The 22,557-nt window shown below is 46.1% G+C and overlaps 1 protein-coding gene across 4 annotated transcripts in view; it reads right to left on the reverse strand.

Moving 5' to 3' along the window:
* The window catches only part of LRRC9 (leucine rich repeat containing 9), a 74,682-nt gene extending 59,049 nt beyond the window's left edge, over positions 1–15,633 (reverse strand). For 2 of the 4 annotated variants that reach the window (XM_083433622.1, XM_083433623.1), the window contains exons 1-10: positions 15,555–15,612; positions 14,134–14,223; positions 12,038–12,132; positions 11,332–11,550; positions 10,876–11,016; positions 8,162–8,225; positions 6,942–7,012; positions 3,856–4,038; positions 2,505–2,660; positions 554–762 (exon numbers count right to left, since the gene is read on the reverse strand). In XM_083433622.1, the coding sequence (XP_083289748.1) occupies positions 554–762; positions 2,505–2,660; positions 3,856–4,038; positions 6,942–7,012; positions 8,162–8,225; positions 10,876–11,016; positions 11,332–11,550; positions 12,038–12,094 (1,100 nt within the window). In that variant the 5' untranslated portion in view covers positions 12,095–12,132; positions 14,134–14,223; positions 15,555–15,612. Of the gene's footprint in view, positions 1–553; positions 763–2,504; positions 2,661–3,855; positions 4,039–6,941; positions 7,013–8,161; positions 8,226–10,875; positions 11,017–11,331; positions 11,551–12,037; positions 12,133–14,133; positions 14,224–15,554 lie in introns of all 4 variants that reach the window. The other 2 variants (XM_083433625.1, XM_083433624.1) reach the window with 2 other exon arrangements.
* Between the last annotated feature and the right edge of the window lie 6,924 nt (positions 15,634–22,557).

Raw genomic sequence — 22,557 nt, forward strand, 5'->3', positions numbered from 1 at the left:
AGTTTGACCAAACTGCGGGAGGCAGTGGAAGACAGGAGTGCCTGGCGTGCTCTGGTCCATGGGGTCATGAAGAGTCGGACACAACTAAACAACAACAACCTGAAGGAGCGTCTCCACCCGCATCATCCAGCCCAGTACACTGAGGTCCAGCTCCGAGGGTCTTCTGGTGGTTCCCTGATTGTGAGAAGCGAAGTTACAGGGAACCAGGCAGAGGGCCTTCTCGGTAGTGGCACACGCCCTGTGGAACGCGCTCCCATCAGATGTCAAGGAAATAAACAACTATCTGACTTTTAGAAGACATCTGAAGGGAGCCCTGTATAGGAAAGTTTTTAATACTCGGTGGTTAGTTGTGTTTTTAGATGACACGCAGATTTGCATAATGCTTGGAGCCATTTCATAAGAGGCAAGAAAAGTGAAGGAGGAGCTGAGGGAGGATTGAGGAGGAAGAGAAACCCCACCGTGCATTTCACCCCAGGTGTGGGCAGTGAGCACAAGACCTCCAAACCCAAAGCCTACTCAAACAGCCCTTGAACATTTCCTGAAACGCACGTACTCCTCTAGCTTTTTGCTCCAGAAATTCACTCTTCTTTTGAGGGCCTCCAGTTTATGCAGAAACCACTGCTCAAGGCTCGATTCCTCTGAGGCCTCATCCGGACTCTCAGCTTCCTCGTCGGATTTTTCGCAGCCTAAGTTTTGGCTCGAAATAGCTTTGCTCGCCTGTATCTTGCCAGAGGCCTGCAGTTCCACCAGTTCACGTTCCAGCTGTTGGAAAAGGAAACGATGAAAAGAAGTACATGAAAACGCTGCAGTCTTTAGGGCTGCACTATGCTTTATGCTTTAAGGACGCGGGTGGTGCTGTGGGTTAAACCACAGAGCCTAGGACTTGCTGATCAGAAGGTTGGCGGTTCAAATCCCCACGACGGGGTGAGCTCCCGTTGCTCGGTCCCTGCTCCTGCCAACCTAGCAGTTTGAAAGCACATCAAAGTGCAAGTAGATAAATAGGTACCGCTCTGGCGGGAAGGTAAACGGCATTTCCGTGCGCTGTTCTGGTTCGCCAGAAGCGGCTTAGTCACGCTGGCCACATGACCCGGAAGCTGGACACCGGCTCCCTCGGCCAATAAAGCGAGATGAGCGCCACAACCCCAGAGTTGGTCACGACTGGACCTAATGGTCAGGGGTCCCTTTACCTTTATGCTTTACGTTAAGCATGTCCTTTATTTTATTTTATTTAAAACCATACAAAGCACTGAACACTTCAGTGTTTGCTTGTTTTCTTTCAGAAGCAGCAACTGCACATTGGCTCAACCCAGTTTGGGAGCGAAACACACATCTCCACAAAATTATCCCATTGAAAAGTCTGCTCTTCCTTTCTCTCTGAAACAAGCAGTACCTTTGAGAACAAATAGCAAATTGGAGGTGGGGGGGAGGAGAGGAGAGATCTGTGGGGGAAAGTGTTGGAAGGAAAGAGTAAACATTGCCTCCTTCTTGCACTGTTGTTTTCTTCTGGATTGGGGCCCCCGCTGGCTGGTTTTTCCCAGAACTATCAGGTGACCAATGCTAAGCACGCTTCTTTTAAAAAAGAAAGTGTGCTTATCATAATATGCAGTTTGGCCTTTGATTTCCCAAGCCCAAAGACTGAGCAGCTTTCAGAAGAACCACAAAGCCCATCTCTTTGAGATGGCCTTCATATTGGAGAAAAGGTGGGGAAATTTCAGGGGAGTGGCTCAAATGTTCATTCTAGGGTGGGTGGGTGATGCTTTTGTTCAGCCCCCCTAACAACTAGGCCGGAACTGACAGGGCCAGAGCCAATTGGAGACAAAATCTGTGCTCACACTCCTATTTACTGTGCAATCAACTGCATTGCCAGTGCCGGGTTTTCAATCTCACAATCTCACAACATGACCCAAAACTTTGTAGATACAGTCATACCTCGGGTTACAGATGCTTCAGGTTGCGCATTTTCGGGGTATGAACGCGCTGAGTACCAGAACAAGTTACTTCCAGGTTTCGGCGCTCGCACATGCGCAGAACCACTAAATCACGCTTTGCGCATGCACAGAAACGCCGAATTGCAACCCATGCATGCACAGACGCGGCACTGCGGGTTGTGAAAGTGCCTCCCGCACGGATCTCGTTCACAACCCAAGTGTCCATTGTACTGTTGGATACTGGTTTCTCAAACCAGTGTCACACCACTTGGGAGTCCTCAAATTTATAACCAGCCCAAACAGCTTTGCACAGGTTAAAGGCAGCCCCTGCTCTGTCACTTCTCCCTGGGGTGCACACAAACAGAAACTTAACTGAAGCCATGCTGACCTGAACGGGGGTGGGGGGAGGTCTGTGAAATGCATGGCTGGGGTGCGGGGGGGGGGGAGACCCCTGCCCTCTAAGGCGGCAATGTGAGCACACCTAAAATCCAAGCTCACGGCAACTAAAACCGCCAGTCCCAGAAGCAGGGCCCAACCCAAACGCCCTTGGCTGACGCTGCCAAGGGCCGTGCTTACGTTCTTGATGTTGTAGCTGAAATGTTTTATGCGGTCTTCCGGAAGCTTCTGCAGCTTGTGCTTCCTCTCTTTTAGCTTCTCGAGTTCCTCATTAAGCTGCCGCTGGGCGCTCTTGATGCGCATGTTGTAGAACATGACCTTTTTCATCACCATGGTCTTTGAAAGATGAAAGGGAGGGAACAGTCATTGCGCAATGTCACAAAAACCACCCATGGCAACCAAGATAATAAATAATAAAAATGAAAATAAAATAATTTATTTAGACCTCGCCCATCTTGCTGGGTTTCTCCAGTCACTCTGGGTGGCTTCCAACAGAATATCAAAATACAATAGTCTATTAAACATTAAAAGCTTCCCTAAACAGGGCTGCCTTCAGGTGTCTTCTAAAAGTCTGGTAGCCACAAGGCCCTCGGCGCTGGTCTTCATGGTCCAGACAGAACAATGGGGGTGGAGACACTCCTTCAGGTATACAGGACCAAGGCCGTTTAGGGCTTTAAAGGACAGCATTATTAATTTATTATTTATACCCCGCCCATCTGGCTGAGTTTCCCCAGCCACTCTGGGCAGCTCTCAATCGAGTGTTAAAAACAATACATCATTAGATATTAAAAACTTCCCTAAACAGGGCTGCCTTCAGATGTCTTTTAAAAATAAGATAGCTGCTTATTTCCTTCACATCTGATGGGATGGTGTTCCACAGGGCGGGCGCCACTACCGAGAAGGCCCTCTGTCTGGTTCCCTGTAACCTCACTTCTCGCAATGAGGGAACTGCCAGAAGGCCCTCGGCGCTGGACCTCAGTGTCCGGGCTGAACGATGGGGGTGGAGACGCTCCTTCAGGTATACAGGACCAAGGCCATTATTACTTCCAGATGTGGCAGGCTAGCCCAGCTGTGTTTGAAGTCCCTCCAGCTCATTTTGGTTAGAAGAAGAGGAGGAGGAGTTTGGATTTGATATCCCGCTTTATCACTACCCTAAGGAGTCTCAAAGCGGCTAACATTCTCCTTTTCCTTCCTTCCAACAAACACTCTGTGAGGTGAGTGGGGCTGAGAGACTTCAAGAAGTGTGACTAGCCCAAGGTCACTCAGCAGCTGCATGTGGAGGAGCGGAGACGCGAACCCGATTCACCAGATTACGAGTCCACCGCTCTTAACCACTATACCACACTGGTCCTGGAGCTCCACCTCAAAATCCTGCTCTGATGCCACTGGTCATACTGGAAGAGCTGAATTTTAGAAGGCCTATTGTTGTGAATCAAAGCAAACTCCCCCCTCCCCAAATCACACAGATGTATTACTGCCGGACATGCCAACCAGGTGATCCTAATAAAGACACGAGGGAGTCTCCACTGACCTCTGCCAGCTCCTTGATTTGTTTGGAAGATACATCGTACGTGTCGAGCCTCTGGAGCTGAGGGATGTGATACAGGACGTGCGTCGCGTAATTGCAAAGAAGGCAAACCGGATTGGGGTCGTACTGGGGGTCGTTCAGGCAGAGATCGACTAAACGAGGCAGCCTGGCCAAATTGGTGACTTCCTGTTGAGAAAAGCGGGGACAAGAAGATTGTATGCCTCCTAGCGCATCCCATATTCTGGGCGAGATCCAAGCGCGCCGACTCACTCGCACGACAGAAATCTGCTTCTCACGCCATCTCACGCTTCCAGCCCCATAAAATCTGCTCAGTGGTGGTGGGGTGCCTAGGGCGTCGCAGGAGGGAAAAGAAGTCTTTGCATTTTGTCAAAATGAGTTGGATCTCGTCCCCTGCGTTTTATCTGCCAGAGAAATCTTGAAGGGGAAAGAGGATTGGGAGGGGGGGATGGACTTCAGCATCAAGGTGGATAAAAATAAATGTTTTTTTTAAAAAAATAAATCAATAAAATTAGATTTTTTAAATTTTAAATTGGATTTTTAAAATAAAATGCTTCTGGAGGAAAAGGTCCTGACACAGAGGTCCAGCACCGAGGGCCTTCTGATGGTTCCCTCCCTGCAAGAAGCCAAGTTACAGGGAACCAGGCAGAGGGCCTTCTCGGTGGTGGCGCCTGCCCTGTGGAACACCCTCCCACCAGATGTCAAAGAAATAAACAATGATCTGACATTTAGAAGACATCTGAAGGCAGCCCTGTTTAGGGAGGTTTGTAATGGCTGATGTTTTAATGTATTTTTTATTTCTTGTTGGAAACCGCCCAGAATGGCTGGGGAAACCCAGCCAGATGGGTGGGGTATAAGTAATAAATTATTTTATTATTATTATTATTATTGTCAGGGAATTATTATTATTATTATTATTATTATTATTATTATTATTACTGGCATCCATCTGTCTCGAGAGACAATGGAGTACAGTGGTGCCTCGCAAGACGAAATTAATTCGTTCTGCGAGTCTCTTCGTCTAGCGGTTTTTTCGTCTTGCGAAGCAACCCTATTAGCGGCTTAGCGGATTAGCGCTATTAGCGGCTATTAAAGGCTTAAGGGATTAGCGGATTACCTGCTAAAAGGCTATTAGCGGTTTAGCGCCTTAGAAAAAGGGGGTGGGGAGCGGAAAAAAACCTCAAGACTCGCAAGACATTTTCGTCTTGCGAAGCAAGCCCATAGGGAAATTCGTCCTGCGAAGCGCATCGAAAAACGGTAAACCCTTTCGTCTAGCGGGTTTTCCGTCTTGCGAGGCATTCGTCTTGCGGGGTACCACTGTACATCTCCAGGGGTGAAGTCAAACCTCTGCATTAGCAGCAGCGAAGTGTCACACCCTGGACACATGCCTGGGAAGTGTATGGAGGTCCTGGGCTACTCAGGTGACAAGGCCCTCCCTCTTGGCCTGGCTGAGGTGGTCCAAAGGAAAGCAGAGCAAGATATTTGACACCCACCTTGGCTGCAGAAGTACAAGGCGTCTTGGGGACTCCACTCTGGATTTGCATATGTTTACGTTTTAGCCCTATCTTCTCTCGAAGGTGTCTCACAAGGCAGCGGCATTTTAGGATCAGAGTTTCTCTTCTCCTAGATGGGCTCCCTTCCCAGGTGGACGAGCCCCACCTGCCCCCCACTTCCCTCTACAGCACATGCAGAAACTGCCTTCTTGACTGATGGACTCGCTATTGGTCTTGTCTGCTCAATCCGCCTGAGCCTGTCTTCACATGTAGGGGAAGCCCCTAGCTCACCGAGGGTTTGAGACCCATCAGCTCCCCTCACCTTGGTTAGGCAGCCAGTAGGAGACATTTCCTGGGGTGTGGTTGCCATCGCATGCTGACAGCTTCTAGGAGCCACAGGTGATACCTCAGGGCAGGGTATGAATGAATTTTATTAAAGTGGTACCCCGCAAGACGAATGCCTCGGAAAACGAAAAACTCGCTAGACAAAAGGGTTTTTCATTTTCTGAGGTGATTTGCAAGACGGATTTTCCAAAGGGCTTGCTTCGCTAGACAAAACGGCCCTGCCTCTCCTGCCATGGCGACAGTCACTGCACGCACGCACGCTCGCTTCCCCACTCCTCCGGCTCCCTCCCACCTTCCGGCTGACGGCCGACCTTCCGGCTGCCTCGCGCCGCTGCCCACCCCCCTCGCACGCTCCCCTCAGAGAGCCGTTGCCGCCAGCAGCCAGCGTTGCAGCCGGAGTCGCGCTCCTGAGCCCCGCTGCCCTCCAGCAGCCGCGTCGCGCGGTGTCCACAAGGCGCGGGTGAGTCCGAGGTACCGGCTGTGGCAGCTGCCCTGCTTCTCCCCGCCCCTCCCTGCCTTTGTTAGTGTTTAAATGCAGTGGTGCTTTGCAAAAAGAAAGAACTCGCGGAACGAATTAATTTCGTCTTGCGAGGCACCACTGTATTACGGTCACAGACCAGTTCCAGCTCACTTACAATATCAGGAAAATCATAAAACACAACAGGAATACATTGAATTGTAATTGGGTATAACAGAGACAATTCAGATATAGCAGCATATATTAAATCTTGATCACTAAAATATAACCTAAAATTGTCATTTAAAACTTTAATCATTTTGGTAGTACAGCTTGTTCCCTAAGTTTTATGGAGTGCAGGGTAGTTTTATAGTGGCCGTGGCAAACTTAATATTAGCAACCTTGATGGTACCCGATTGCCTTTAAATGTTTTTAGGTACTCAAAATATTTGTAGATTTATTTTTTTTATGGCTAAAATATCTTTTGATTTTAGTTTAAATTTTATTTTTTTAGTTTAAATTTTATTTTTTAGTTTAAATCTTATTTTTTAGTTTAAATTTTATTTTTTTAGTTTAAATTTTATTTTTTAGTTTAAATCTTATTTTTTAGTTTAAATTTTATTTTTTAAACATGTTGATGTTTGCTGCCCTGGGCTCTTTCGGGAGGAAGGGGAGGGACAGAAATGCCATACATGCAGTACATAAATAAACAAAGTAAGTAGGCAGGGTTTTAGCCTGAGCACCATGAGCCCTGGCAGCCAGAATCCAGCACAGACCTTAAAGGATGATATTCGGTTGCCAGACAGATTTAATTTTTCTATATTTGCACTGGGATCCAAGCGATATCCTAAAAAAGAAGAAGAGGAAAATCACGTGTGACAGGGATTGTTCCTGTTCCTGCAATCTCTTCCTAGCTGCATTCCAAGGACTCTCAGCCAATTGTGATATGGGCAGATTGACACCATCCATTTAAAGCACATGCCACACCAATGGCTTCCCCCAAAGAATCCTGGGAATTGTAGTCTGTCAAGGATGCTGGGCACTGTAGCTTCGTGAGCATGGAACTACAGTCCCCAGGATTCTTTGGGAGAAGAGAGGCACTTTAGCTGTAGGGTGTGGATCTGCCTTACGGAAAGGCCTGTGCCGATGCACTGGAACAATACCTATCGTATTGGCCTGAATATAAGCTGCACTTTTTTCCAAATTCGGGCCCTGAAAAGTTAAAGTGCTGCTTATATTTGCAACCTTATTGCATGACCTTACTGCGCGGCTCTCCACTTGCCAAGGAAGCAGCCTGGGAGCGTGTGGCAGTGGCGCACCGCCTGCCCGCTGCTCCCAAGCCTCCCCTTCTGGGCTGGGACAGACTTCCTCTGCATGTGACTTCCAGCCAAGAGAGGACAAAGAGACTGTCTTCTTAAGAGATAGATTACAAGTGTATTTTACTTCATTAAGCTAAGTCTGCCTTCTGGGATCTGATTGTGAACAGAATGTAAACTCTTTTTATTTATACTTTTGTAAAAGACTGTGTCGTCTCTTCTATTTTATGAGGGAATAAGGGGGAAATACCAGAATAGTTATTATAGAGGCTTTAGCGAGCCTGAGCAAATGCTGCCGTTGCAAAGCTTAAAATAAAGGGGAATGTGTTACTCTGCTGAAATTGGGGGACTTGTTAACACAAGTTGCATAAGGATATAATCAGACAATATATCTTCTCTTGCATCCCTGAACATTCCCACAGGAACCTTGCCCCACAAAGAAAGGCACATGCACTCCATCTTTAGTCTTAGCATCAAATGTCAGTGCAGAAACTACTGAGTGGGCTTTGGAGAGTCCCCAGTCTCTTCTAGCCTTTGCTTCAATCACTCTAGAGCACAGCAGTTTTCCTCTTCTCCCCCAGTATCATTTAGAAAACTGCCCACGTCCCCTCCCCAAGACTTGTCCTCTATACTTTCAGCTGTGCAGATACGTGTCTCAACATTTTAAAAGCATCACCTACCAATCTTGCCAATTAAATTCCCCGCGAGATTGAGATCCTTCAACTTCTGCAGCGTGCTCAGCCCCTGTAAACATTTGTAAGGAACAGACTTCAGGGTCACGGAATACCTCAAAGCTTTAATAAATGTAGGGTTGTTCCTGCCGGGTGGCAGTGCTGATCACAGAATGATGAGGTTTTTAATCAATCAAGTTTAGTTCTTCGGACATGACATGTGCCAACTTACGTTAGCAGAACAAACGCTTTTGGAAATGTTAAGATCAAACTGCACATCTAATATGCTGTGATAAATACATTCTGTGGCACTTCGGAAACTAGCAATTGGGCTCCAGCCCAGAAACGCTTATCGATAACAAATCTCTTAAGTCTTTACGGTGCCACATAACTCTTTGATAACAACTTTCAGAGGGAAAACAAAGAGTTTAGGTGGTTCTCTACCTCTTCACTAGTGCTCAACAATCTTGGGCAGTTTCTTGGGCTTAAATTTGGTCTAATGGCTTTCCTTAAAAGATTCCTGGGTGTGAGAATCCTCAGTTATAGGCCCATAGTCTGCCCCTGCTACTGAACCACAGTTCACTGGGTTCTCTGGAAAGACAGAATGCCAATTTTAAAAAAATCAGCTGAACGGCACAATCGTATATATGTCTACCCAGAAGCAAAGGTAAAGGACCCCTGGATGGTTAAGTCCAGTCAAAGGCGACTATGCGGTTGCAGCGCTCATCTTGCTTTCAGGCCGAGGGAGCCGGTGTTTGTCCACAGACAGCTTTCTGGGTCCTGTGGCCAGCAGGACTAAACCGCTTCTGGTGCAACGGAACACCAAGACCAGAGCAGCGCACGGAAACACCGTTTACCTTCCCGCCAGAGCAGTACCTATTTATCTACTTGCACTTTTGGTGTGCTTTCAAACTGCTAGGTTTACAGGAGCTGGGACCAAGAAACGGGAGCTCACCCCGTCACAGGGATTCAAACCGCCGACCTTCTGATTGGCAAGCCCAAGAGGCTCAGTGGTTTCAACTGTTCTGTGTCTAGCCAAGATATGCAGGGACCATATGCAGCTGTCACATGCTTTGCTCAGCAAGTTCCAGATCATTTAGCACATCTACAATTGAAATTAAGCTTCTCAACACTACCTGGGCAAACAGGACACAGGAGATGAATGTTGGCTGGGCCATCCCTGTACTAATGAATTTAATTTATTGGATTTATATCCCTTCTTTTCGTCCAAGGAGCTCAAGATGGTGTGCATTAGTGCTGGGTGATTTCTCAATATATCGTCCAAAACCGGTTTGAAGTCCATATCATGATATTAGTTTCATAATTTTTGACCTGGAAATATATGGTGTGGGCAGGTCGGTAGGTGTGCTATGCAATTATCACAATGTGGGGGAAACTGTGAAGCCAACCAAAGCCTCTACAGAGCTCCATCCTTATATCAGACATTGTGATTTATCAGTATATCATAATGTTTAGCTGGTGATCTATCGCGAAGTTGAAAAGCACGTATAGCCCAGCCCTGCTCTTTGCCTTTATGTACCGTATTTTTTGCTCTATAGGACGCACTTTTTCCCCTCCAAAAATTAAGGGGAAGTGTGTTCGTCCTATAGAGCGAATGCAGGCTCCTTAGCTTCAGCGATAGCAACGCAAAGCCTCCGAAGCGCAGAGGGAGCGAGGCGAGTTTCTGCTGCGCTCCGGAGGCTTCGCATTGCTTTCGCTGAAGCCAGGAGAGCAAGACTCTCCTGGCTTCAGCAGAGAGGGAGAGCTGTGCAGAACCCCTTCAGCCAAGCGGGAGGAGAAGTGGAAGGGGCTCCGTTTCTCCTGCTGCTTTGCTGAAGGGGCGCTGAGCAGAGAGGGGGAGATTTTTTTTCCCTTGTTCTCCTCCTCTACAACAAGGTGCGTCCTATGGTCTGGTGCATTCCATAGAGCGAAAAATATGGTAATTCCATCCTTATTTCAGACATTGTGATATATCGATATATCATGATGTTCAGCTGGTGATATATTGTGATGTTGAAAGCCAGGTATCACCCGCCTTATGAGGAACGGCTAAGGGAGCTGGGCATGTTTAGCCTGGAGAAGAGGAGGTTAAGGGGTGATATGATAGCCATGTTCAAATATATGAAAGGATGTCACATAGAGGAGGGAGAAAGGTTGTTTTCTGCTGCTCCAGAGAAGCGGACACGGAGCAATGGATCCAAGCTACAAGAAAGAAGATTCCACCTAAACATTAGGAAGAACTTCCTGACAGTAAGAGCTGTTCGACAGTGGAATTTGCTGCCAAGGAGTGTGGTGGAGTCTCCTTCTTTGGAGGTCTTTAAGCAGAGGCTTGACAACCATATGTCAGGAGTGCTCTGATGGTGGTTCCAGCTTGGCAGGGGGTTGGACTCGATGGCCCTTGTGGTCTCTTCCAACTCTATGATTCTATGATTCTAGTGTGCGGGGTTCCCTCCTTCCTCATTTAATCCTTACAACCCTGTGAGGTAGGACTAGAGGCAGTGACTGGCCCAAGGTCACTCAGTGAGCTTCACAGCCAAGTGGGGATTTGAACACTGGTCTCCCTGGTCCAGACTCTAAATATTCCACTGCACTGGCTCTCAAGGACACCTGTTCGAAGGTGCTTGTGGCATCACTGTGATAACATGCACAAATTGTCTTGCCCCAACCAGAAGAGTCAGACAGGAATGAATGGCCAAAACAAACAAAGAAAACCCCAGGCTCACCTCTATTTCTCTAATCTGGTTCCCATTAAGCCAAACAACTTCCAGCTTTGTTAGCTTCTCCAGATTCTCAATAGTTGAAATCATGTTGCAATAGAGGTAAAGCTTTTGCAACAAAGCACATCTTTGCAAGCCATCGATCTTCTGAAAAGAAGGGAGCGTGCGTCAGTTTTAAGCACCAGCCGAAAAAGGGAGAAAAGTGCGCGCTTGAGTAAAATTACCTTGTCTGGGGAAATCCCGCCAATTGCAGGCCCACAAAAGATGTTCCAGCCAGCCAATCGGACGTGCTCTTTTCCAGGAAGCTCAGTTCCCTTACCCCTTTCACCCCCTCAGCCCACCCCCTGCACACACTCCTGGACTTCAAAATGAGAGGAAAGCCAGTTGGTCAAGGGTGCATCCACCCTTCCTTGCCCACTGGAAAATAAAAGGCTAAAATAAAAGCCTATTAAGCCCACTTACTGTCAAGCAGCATTCGGCCACCCATAGCTCTTTAAGTACCAGGCAGTACTGCAGGTCAGAAATCTCTTGGATGGCCTGTCTGACGAGAACCAGCCTCGTTAAATTGGGGAAATGCGACAGGCCTACTATTCTGGGGTAGCCAGAGAAAAACATCTCCAGGCTCCTCACTGAAGATCCCTCTAGGTCAATTCTGTCATAAGACAGTCCATTACAGGTACACTGGAAGAAAAGAGAGAGAGACAACCACTGTTTTTGACCTCCTTCTTGATGAGAAGGAGAAGTCAAGCACATGCCAAAATGTGTCATTGATGTCATTGGCTATGTTTAATAATAATAATAATAATAATAATAATAATAATAATTTTTATTTATACCCCGCCCTCCCCAGCCAGAACCAGGCTCAGGGCAGCTAACACCAATAAAATTACAATAAAACATAATAGAAAAAGAAAAAACAGTTAAAATACGGGTTAAGATACAATTTTAAATGTGGATGTCAAGGAGATAAAGAACCATACAACTTTTAGAAGACATCTGAAGGCAGCCCTGTATCAGGAAGTTTTAGTTTGAGCCAAAAGGGCACTTCTCATGTTTCTTAGACAAAGGTCAAACTACCCTGGACCTCAATCACATTCAGAAAAGAAACACAGTCAAATAAAATACGATCAACTATACAATCAATTACAATAATAAATCAAAGAGTTACCAGCTCTTTAACTATTTCATCGGAAGGAATCTGGTTTTGATTATCACTTTGGATCATCTTCTGAGCATTGCAGCTTAATGGTCATAGCACAGGATCTAGACAAGAGAACAGCAAAATAATTATCTGCTGAGAAACCAGACACATAAATGTCAGAATAAATGAGAAAGACAGTGTTCAACAATGTTAACTTCCAGAGCCATCACCTTGATAGGCCCACATGAAACAGGCTACAGAACCAAGAGAAAAATTATGTATTTTAGGTTTGGGAATGCCTGTTTCCTTAGATAACACAAAAGTGGGGATAAGGGGGAGAATCTCCCCTTCCCTCCTGTCCCATCCAATTTTGCGCCAGTTCATGTGTTCTCAGCTCCAGTTTCAGATCCTGTGATTCAAAGACAGCGGGGAATCAGTGTGGCAGAATAACTGGGAGGGGAACGGAACGGTTGCGGCTCAAACTTCCACAAGTCCTGTGGTTCTGCTTCACCCGAGTGCACATGGGGCATGATCTCCAGGCATCCTACAAGTGTCAGAGAGGACCAAGCAGCTACCTTTCTACATGCAGGGAGCTCTGTTCACGTGGAGAGTTCATAGAATCATAGAGTTGGAAGAGACCACAAGGGCCATCGAGTCCAACCCCCTGCCAAGCAGGAAACACCACCAGAGCACTCCTGACATATGGTTGTCAAGCCTCTGCTTAAAGACCTCCAAAGAAGGAGACTCCACCACACTCCTTGGCAGCAAATTCCACTGTCAAACAGCTCTTACTGTCAGGAAGTTCTTCCTAATGTTTAGGTGGAATCTTCTTTCTTGTAGTTTGGATCCATTGCTCCGTGTCCGCTTCTCTGGAGCAGCAGAAAACAACCTTTCTCCCTCCTCTATGTGACATCCTTTTATATATTTGACCATGGCTATCATATCACCCCTTAACCTCCTCTTCTCCAGGCTGAACATGCCCAGCTCCCTTAGCCGTTCCTCATAAGGCATCGTTTCCAGGCCTTTGACCATTTTGGTTGCCCTCCTCTGGACACGTTCCAGTTTGTCAGTGTCCTTCTTGACCTGTGGTGCCCAGAACTGGACACAGTACTCCAGGTGAGGTCTGACCAGAGCAGAATACAGTGGCACTATTACTTCCCTTGATCTAGATGCTATACTCCTATTGATGCAGCCCAGAATTGCATTGGCTTTTTTAGCTGCCGCGTCACACTGTTGGCTCATGTCAAGTTTGTGGTCAACCAAGACTCCTAGATCCTTTTCACATGTACTGCTCTCAAGCCAGGTGTCACCCATCTTGCATTTGTGCCTCTCATTTTTTTTTTGCCCAAGTTGATTCCCAGCTTTCCCATTCCCGGGGTGGTGAAGGTGGTATAGGGCGAGGATGGGGAGCAGAAGGACCATGTAGTATATATTGCCACACCACTCCTATTTACATCTGGAGAGAGGAGCCTCTGGGGCAGAGGAAGCTGGGCCTGCTTCCTGCAAGCACCAAACAGATGAACCATTTCCACTGAATCTCCTGGTATTTCTACATTTAGTTGGGCCACTCAAATTGGATCAGGCAAAGGTAGGAGGGGGCAGTGCTAACCTTTCTGTCCTATTCTATTTCCTCTGTCTAAGGTCACATATGCACCATACATTTAAAGCACATGGCTCCCCCCTCCATTTTTTTAAATATTAAGCCGCATAAACAATAGTTAAAATAAATGGATACGCAGGACTCCATAGCAACCCCCAATCTCTGGAATTCTTCACCTCAGAAAATGTACCTGTCTCTTCCATTGCTGGATTTTGATGATCAAACATTTTCATACAGTTTTTCCCATTAACTAGGCTATTATGTGTATCCTCCTCACTGTTAAATATTTATATGTGTGTGCGCATAGATGGAGATTTTGGTCATTTGCTTTGTGTTTTACTGTTTTATCATTATATTCCAAGTATTCACAACTTTGGGGACCATGGGGAACAAAAAGCAACATAAGAATAAATAAAGATTTAATGAAAACCAGGAGCGAATTCAAACACAGGGAGTTGGACTAGATTACCCTTGGGCTCCCTTTCAGTTCCACAATTCTCTGACTCTAAGGTGTCAGACATACCTCTTTGGGGAGGGACTTGCACAGTTTAGGAGCTGCCACAGAGAAGGCCCTATATTTCCTTCCAGTTTGCTTCCAGTGGATTCGAAGATCCTGTGACACACATAGTACAGCGCCCAAGGATGTGAGATGCAAAATTCCTCACTGAAATGCCCTACACAAAATCACCTGGTGACCTCAGGCACACAACTATTTTCCCTTGCCCCCCCCCCAACAAAGAAATCTGCAATACAGAAACAACAGTGACACACCCAAAAGGCTGTATGTTCTCACTATTATTAATAATGCTAAAATTTGCAGTATATGGCAAACCTGGGAAGAACTTTAAAACAACAATATTCCAAAAGAACTCCCATTAAACAATCCAAAACAAAGGAGCATTCCTTAACAATATATTATGATTCCACACTTACAATCACTGACACAGGTCACAATCTCCATTCATTCCGTCCCCTTCCGCCTCCTTCCAGCCACCTCAAACCTGAGGGTTTTGTTTTATGTTTTATAAGGCCATTACAAATTCTTTTAAGCAGCAAACTAAATCCCATCTTGGCTGCGAATCCTGAAAAACCTGCTCCCTGCCTTGTGTACTTTTTGATGTGGGTTTTTCTCTTTTTGTACCTTTATTTTTAAATCTGTTGCGATTTACGTGGAAATGGTTCCATTTGGTTGCGTGCTTTTTGATGTGTTTTCTTCATTGTTTATTACTACTTACTTTTGTATTTATGTAAAGCTTTTTGCGCCGTGTAAGCCACCTTGAGCACGGTTGCAACCACGGAAAAGGCAGCAAGAGAAATAAAATGAGATATGGACGCAGGTGTGGAAATCTGGTTTCAGGGGACACTAAAAAAAACAAACCTCCCCCCCCCCAAAGTGCAGCAAAAATGTCCACCTTCTTTTCTACAACAGCTGCAATCCTAACCCCACTTACCCAGGAGTAACCTCCACTGAAATCAATAGGGCTTGCCTCCGAGTAGACATTTTAAAGTTTGTTTTACTGATTTATTACATCTGTACGCTGCCCTTCATCGGAAGTTCAAAACACATAAAGAAAACAGAAAAAATGCAGCGCAGCAAAAGCAAAACAAGCCAGTAAACCCACGTGCTGAAGCACCTCAGTTTTTGTGTGTGTTTTTTAAAAAAGAAACAGTGGGCTAAAGCTGGGTAACTAATCCGGGGTAAGAGACTTCATGCATGCTCTCCTAAGTTGTGTGGAGAAGCAACCCCTCTTTGCATAGGGCAAGGAAGAGGATGTACAACGCAGCTACCCCATGGGAAGGGGAAATAGAAAGAGGGTAACAGCGAGGTCAGTCCCTTCCCTCTCTCGGGCGGGGTGCCAGATATGGGGGAGGAAGGAGGCGCAAGGCAGTTGCCTAGCAACGGCAGGTAACCCACTCCTCCTCCCTGGCGGCCGCTCAACCTACCTGGAGCCCAGAGAGATGCTGGCTGAAGCCAGGCCGGGCTGTGTATCGTGAGCGGGCCCTACCGTCGCCTAGGCAACGCTCCTCCTCTCTCCCCGCCCGCTGCCTAGCAGCAGCCAACCAGCGTCGGCAGGCAGGCAGGGGCGTGTGTGGCGTCACAGGGTTCCACGCACAGACTGGAAGGAATGAATGGAGCGGCGGGGAGGAGCTTCCATTCAACCTCGCTCGCCCGAAAGGGCGCGGTCATACCTGAGTCCGATGCGACAGGTGTTCCGGGGCGGGTGGGTTTGAAGGTCTGGAGCAGGTTCATTAGGAAGGAAAGGCAGGCAGGTTGCAATGGGGGTTGTTTGTTTCGTGTTTTGCTCACGGGTAAAATAAAAATTATTATTTACGATAGCATACGATAATTTTTGTTGTCATTGTCCCATACAGAAGAGCGAAATTGAAAAAATCTACACCATACATTCGAAAACCAACAAGCCTGCTATCCCAGCCTGGTTAGCCCCCTAAAAACTCTGATACCCCATAATTAAATACAATATACTCCCATAGAGACTACCTTATACTGTGTTTAAAACCAAAATCGCATTTGGATAGAAACTGTTTCTGAGGCGGCTAGTCCTAGTCTTTATAAACCTGTACCTTCTTCCAGGTACAGGGTAGATTTGATCCAAGGTAGTCTTTACAACCCTGGACAACATTGTTTTTTCCCTGACCGTGCAGCTCCCAAACCACACACACAGACCATAAGTTAATACACTCTCAACAGTACAATGGTAAAATGCCATCAACAGGTCCTTTGAGAGATTATTTTTCCAGAGGATTCTCAAAGTATAACCTCTGCTGTGCTCTTTTCATCAGGTCTCTGCTGTTTTCTCCCCAGGTTGGGTCATCTCTCAACTCCATTCCCAGAAATTGAAATACTGAGACCTGTTCCACACACTTTCCCTCAATAATAAGTGGCTGAATATTCAATTTACATTTCCTAAAGTCCACAATAATCTCTCTTGTTTTCTTTAAGTTAAGGAGTAAGTTGTTTTTCCTGCACCACTCCCCCAACTGCTCAACTTCCTTCCTACAGGCCGCCTCCCCCCTCCAGCTGTGATTAAACCAACCACCGTTGTATCATCTGCAAACTTAATGATCTTATTTAGTATATTTTTATTTGTTTATACATCATCTCAAGGCGGCTTCTAGACAAAAGCAAGACTCGCTAAAAACAGCCATAAAAAAACCAAAAAACAAATACTTGGGCTTGCCGATTGGAAGGTTGGCGGTTCGAATAGCTGTGACAGGGTGAGCTCCCGTTGCTCGGTCCCAGCTCCTGCCAACCTACCAGTTTGAAAGCACGTCAAAGTGCAAGTAGATAAATAGGTACCGCTCTGGCGGGAAGGTAAACGGTGTTTCCGTGCGCTGCTCTGGTTCGCCAGAAGTGGCTTAGTCATGCTGGCCACATGACCCGGAAAAACTGTCTGCGGTCAAACGCCGGCTCCCTCGGCCAGTAAAGCGAGTTGAGCGCTGCAACCCCAGAATTATCTGCGACTGGACTTAACTGTCAGGGGTCCTTTAACTTTTTTTACATTGATAAAATCTCAGGCAGCCTCTGGCAATCCCCCCCCCCCATTTTATTTTAGTTGCATGAAATTGGTTGTTAAGAATAAACCACAAAACTCTAAAGTTTGTAAACTCTAAAGTTTACAAAGAGGATAAAGTGATAAGAACAGAAGCCAGCAGTGGCAGCCTTCCCCAGTCTTGCACCTTGCATACTGCCTCTGACAGTCACTGACAGCCTTACTCTCCTCCATGAATTTGTGGCATCCTCTTTTACAGGTGTCCAGGTTGGTGCTCATCACTGCCTGCCATGGGAGCAAATTCCATTGTTAAAATACTTCTTCACACAGCACACAATTAATTCTGTCTGTCCTGAATCTTGCAACATCCTGCTTCATGAGATGACCCTGAATTGCAGCACAGTGGTACCTTGGTTCTCGAACGCCAGTGTGGTGTAGTGGTTAAGAGCAATAGTCTCGTAATCTGGGGAACCGGGTTCGCGTCTCCGCTCCTCCACATGCAGCTGCTGGGTGACCTTGGGCTAGTCACACTTCTCTGAAGTCTCTCAGCCCCACTCACCTCACAGAGTGTTTGTTGTGGGGGAGGAAGGGAAAGGAGAATGTTAGCCGCTTTGAGACTCCTTACCTTAAAAGGAGTGAAAGGCGGGATATCAAATCCAAACTCTTCTTCTTCTTCTTCTTCTACTCAAAGAACTTGGAACTTGGAACCCAGAAGTGTTACGAACTTTTTTCGGAAGCCGAACATGCTCCGTTTTGAGTGTTATGCTTCCGATTTGAGTGCCACACTTTCGTTTCGAGTGATATGCTGACACTTCCATTTTGAATGTTACGCTGAGGTCTGTCTGTTTTTGCTATTTATTTTGCATTTTTGTTTTTGCAGCTTTTTTGTTTTGTTCTTGTGACTGTGTGGAACCCAGTTCAGCTACTGATTGATTGATTGTGTGACTGCAGTACATTGTTTATTGTTTTCATTTGATGGATCAGTGGTCTCATTAGATAGTAAAATTCATGTTAAATTGCTGCTTTAGGGGTTGTTTTTAAACGTCTGGAATGGATTAATCCATGTTGCCTTAATTTCTATGGGAAAGCGTGCCTTGGTTTCGGAACGCTTTGGTTTTGGAATAGACTTCCAGAATGGATTGAGAGTCAAGGTACCACTGTATTATGAAGAAGCAAAATGTCTCTCTACCCACTTTATTCACCCCACCCACCATCTTACACACCTCTGTCATGTCCCCTTTTATACATCTCCCCCCCCCAATTAAATGGTCCCAATTGCTGTGACCTTTCCTCACTTCATCCCCTTGATCGATTTTGGTTGCCCTTTCCTGAATCTTTTCAAACTCTACAATATCCATTCTGAGGCAAGTTCTGGTCAGTTAGGTGTGAGCATGTCCTGCTTAAGTCCATAAGGTTTACTCTGAGTAAGTGTGCATGGGTTTGGGCTGGTGGGAGTTGCTTTCCAAAATATCTGGAGGGCACTAGCTTGGGGAAATCCGCTCAGGCAAAAGGACATGCTCATCAGGAGTTCTTCCTCCCTTCAGATGTGAAAAGCGAAGCTAACCCGCACATTGCCTGGCAGTACTTCGACACATCGCCAGATGTCACTGTTAGTCACACATTGCATCTCCCGTCCATTTCCGTGATCTGCCTTGCAAGTTCCTCTATCCCTTATTAGTAAATCCTTTATTGTGCTGGTACTAAATTTGTTGTTGTTGTTTAGTCGTTTAGTCGTGTCTGACTCTTCGTGACCCCCTGGACCAGAGCACGCCAGGCACTCCTGTCTTCCACTGCCTCCCGCAGTTTGGTCAAACTCATGCTGGTAGCTTCGAGAACACTGTCCAACCATCTCGTCCTCTGTCGTCCCCTTCTCCTTGTGCCCTCCATCTTTCCCAACATCAGGGTCTTTTCCAGGGAGTCCTCTTTTCTCATGAGGTGGCCAAAGTCTTGGAGCCTCAGCTTCAGGATCTGTCCTTCCAGTGAGCACTCAGGGCTGATTTCCTTCAGAATGGAAAGGTTTGATCTTCTTGCAGTCCATGGAACTCTCAAGAATCTCCTCTAGCACCATAATTCAAAAGCATCAATTCTTCAGCCACCAGCCTTCTTTATGGTCCAGCTCTCACTTCCATACATCACTAAGCATAGCTTTTACTATACAGACCTTTGTTGGCAAGGTGATGTCTCTGCTTTTTAAGATGCTGTCTAGTAAATTAGAGGTGCACAATCAATGCTTTGCCTTAGCATGCACTGTTCATGTGCTCCCAGCCATAAAATCATAGGGTTCGAAGGGACCCCAAAGGCCATCTAGTCCAACTCCCTGCAATGCAAGAATCTCAGCTAACATAGCGACAGATGGCCATTCAACTTCTGCCTAAAAGCCTCCAAGGAAGGAGAGTCCACAACCTCCCATGGTAGATCATTCCACTCTGTTACTATGTTATTATAATTCCAATGTTCAACTTTATTATCCCACTGCTCCACACTTTTACTATATTATAACAAATTAATAATAGCATCCTTTTTTGTGTCACACAGGGCCCCAGAATGGGGCTAGATCACATAGGTGCCAACTCTCTAGGGGTCGAGGTCCCTTCGCCCCCCCAATAGAATATTTGAGGGGACTGCCCCCACCCCAAGCTGATGGGCATTGCCATTCAAATAGTGTGCGTGCACTGTGTCATGTGATCAATTGTGCTTACTCCCCCCCCCCCGGCAATATTTTATTCAAGTTAGCACCCTGCTAGATCAAGAGCATGGGTAGGCAAACTTAAGACCCAATCACCTTCTAAATCCGGTCCGCGGATGGTCCAGGAATCAGCGTGTTTTTACATGAGTAGAGGAGGAGGAGGAGGAGGAGTTTGGATTTGATATCCCGCTTTATCACTACCCAAAGGAGTCTCAAAGCGGCTAACATTCTCCTTTCCCTTCCTCCCCCACAAAAACACTCTGTGAGGTGAGTGGGGCTGAGAGACTTCAGAGAAGTGTGACTGGCCCAAGGTCACCCAGCAGCTGCATGTGGAGGAGCGGGGAAGCGAACCCAGTTCCCCAGATTACGAGTCCACCGCTCTTAACCACTACACCACACTGGCTCTCGAATGTGTCCTTTTATTGAAAATGCATCTCTGGGTTATTTATGGGGCCTGCCTGGTGTTTTTACATGAGCAGAATGTGTGCTTTTATTTAAAATGCATCTCTGGGTTATTTGTGGGGCCTGCCTGGTGTTTTTACATGAGCAGAATGTGTCCTTTTATTTAAAATGTTTCTCTGGGTTATTTGTGGGGCATAGGAATTTGTTCATATTTTTTTTCCAAAATATAGTCCAGTCCCCCACAAGGTCTGAGGGACAGTGGACTGGCCCCCTGCTGAAAAAGATTGCTGACCCCTGATCAAGAGCATTGTGGGCAATTAAAAGATCCAGCCACCTACTGCTGAGCAAGGGGGAAAAGACCAGCTTTTAAGGTGAAGTGATGGCAGCCAAAGCAATGAGATCCTCAGAGTTGCCCAGGATTCCAAGAACTGGTGTTGTCCCTGGGCAGGAGCATCATTCCTCACCCCTATGTGAGAAGCTACACCTCCCAATACTCCCTCTCCTATGCAGCTGTTAAAGGTATAGAGGGCCTGTCCACTTTGCATATGGTCATTCCTGGGGCATCACTGTGCTAGCATCGTTCTGGCCTGGGGCTGATGGGAGTTGAGGTCCAAAATAAGTGGAGGGCACCAGGTTGGCAAAGGTTGGTGCAGATGAACGAGACAATGGTGGGAATCAACATGTTCCATACAGTTTAGGCTTACCCGTTTCAGGGGGGTGGACTAGATGGCCCTTGGGATCCTTTCCAATGCTACAATTCTTTTAAAATTTATTTTAAACGAAATTTTATTAAAACTTTTTCATAACACCATATGATAAAAGAGACTGATCTTAATAAAAACAGAGAATGAAGCAGAAAAGAAAACACCAAGAGGAAAGGAAATAAATAGAAAATAAAAGTAAAAGGGATTTCTGATTTTTCCATTTGTCGGCTGCGTAAAAGAAATTATTCAAAATATTCGCTCTAGAATGACACCCAACTGTTTTACTTTTTGTTAGGCAATATTTTCCCAAATAGATTAATTCGTTTTCCTTTTTACACAAAAAGTCCAAATGAGGTTACAATTGTATGATTCTATGGTGCATCCCATCTTGGGCAAAGATAATTTGGGGTTAGTTTTCTTAATACTGTACTATTTTATCTCAGAATTGTTTTCTGCAGCTAGCTAAAAAAACCTATGATAAAGTAAAATACAGAAATTCTGCTATATATCCTTTGAAACCCTTTCATGTATTCAGGGGGTAAGTGCACCACACCTTGGGGAACAGTGCCGCAACGGATTAGCCCAAACCGAAAAGATCGCTCAGATTTTATGGGGCTCTTAGAATAAATCAAGGTGCAAATCAACCACTGACTTTGCTTCTTTGGCCTGTTGTTGTTGTTTAGTTGTTTAGTCGTGTCCGACTCTTCGTGACCCCATGGACCAGAGCATGCCAGGCACTCCTGTCTTCCACTGCCTCCCACAGTTGGGTCAAACTCATGTTCATAGCTTCGAGAACACTGTCCAACCATCTCGTCCTCTGTCGTCCCCTTCTCCTTGTGCCCTCCATCTTTCCCAACATCAGGGTCTTTTCCAGGGAGTCTTCTCTTCTCATGAGGTGGCCAAAGTATTGGAGCCTCAGCTTCACGATCTGTCCTTCCAGTGAGCACTCAGGGCTGATTTCCTTCAGAATGGATAGGTTGGATCTTCTTGCAGTCCATGGGACTCTCAAGAGTCTCCTCCAGCACCAGAATTCAAAAGCATCAATTCTTTGGCGATCAGCCTTCTTGATGGTCCAGCTCTCACTTCCATACATCACTACTGGGAAAACCATAGCTTAAACTATACGGACCTTTGTTGGCAAGGTGATGTCTCTACTTTTTAAGATGCTGTCTAGGTTCGTCATTGCTTTCCTCCCAAGAAGCAGCCTGCTGTTAAGAGCATACAAATCTTAAAACACAGCTCAGAAACAGTGGCACACTGTCAGAAGAAAACAGCAGTAAGACCATTTTAAAAGAGAGTGAGCCCTGACAGCATTATTAATGCCTGCTTCCATCAATGGAAGATGCTGCATCCATTAAGTTGCACTCTGCATTAGTCCTGGGAAGAAGCAAGCTCATCACTGTAATTTAGTTTGGGTCTCCATTTCAGGGATGCTACCAGTGCAGCTGTTTCAAAACAAGACTTATGTTGATCCCAAATGACCACTGCATTTTGGTTTTATTGAATTTTTTATTAAATATTTCAACACAGTAATTTTAACAAAAATACATGATCCACATTGTCCCCCCCTCCATTTTTTCCCTCCCCCCCCTAAACAGGAAACCCACCCTCACCCCCAGACTTCCCTCAGCTCCTTTCTCTGG

The sequence above is a fragment of the Podarcis tiliguerta genome, assembly GCF_965153285.1.
Source record: "Podarcis tiliguerta genome assembly, chromosome: 1".
Classification (NCBI taxonomy): domain Eukaryota; kingdom Metazoa; phylum Chordata; class Lepidosauria; order Squamata; family Lacertidae; genus Podarcis; species Podarcis tiliguerta.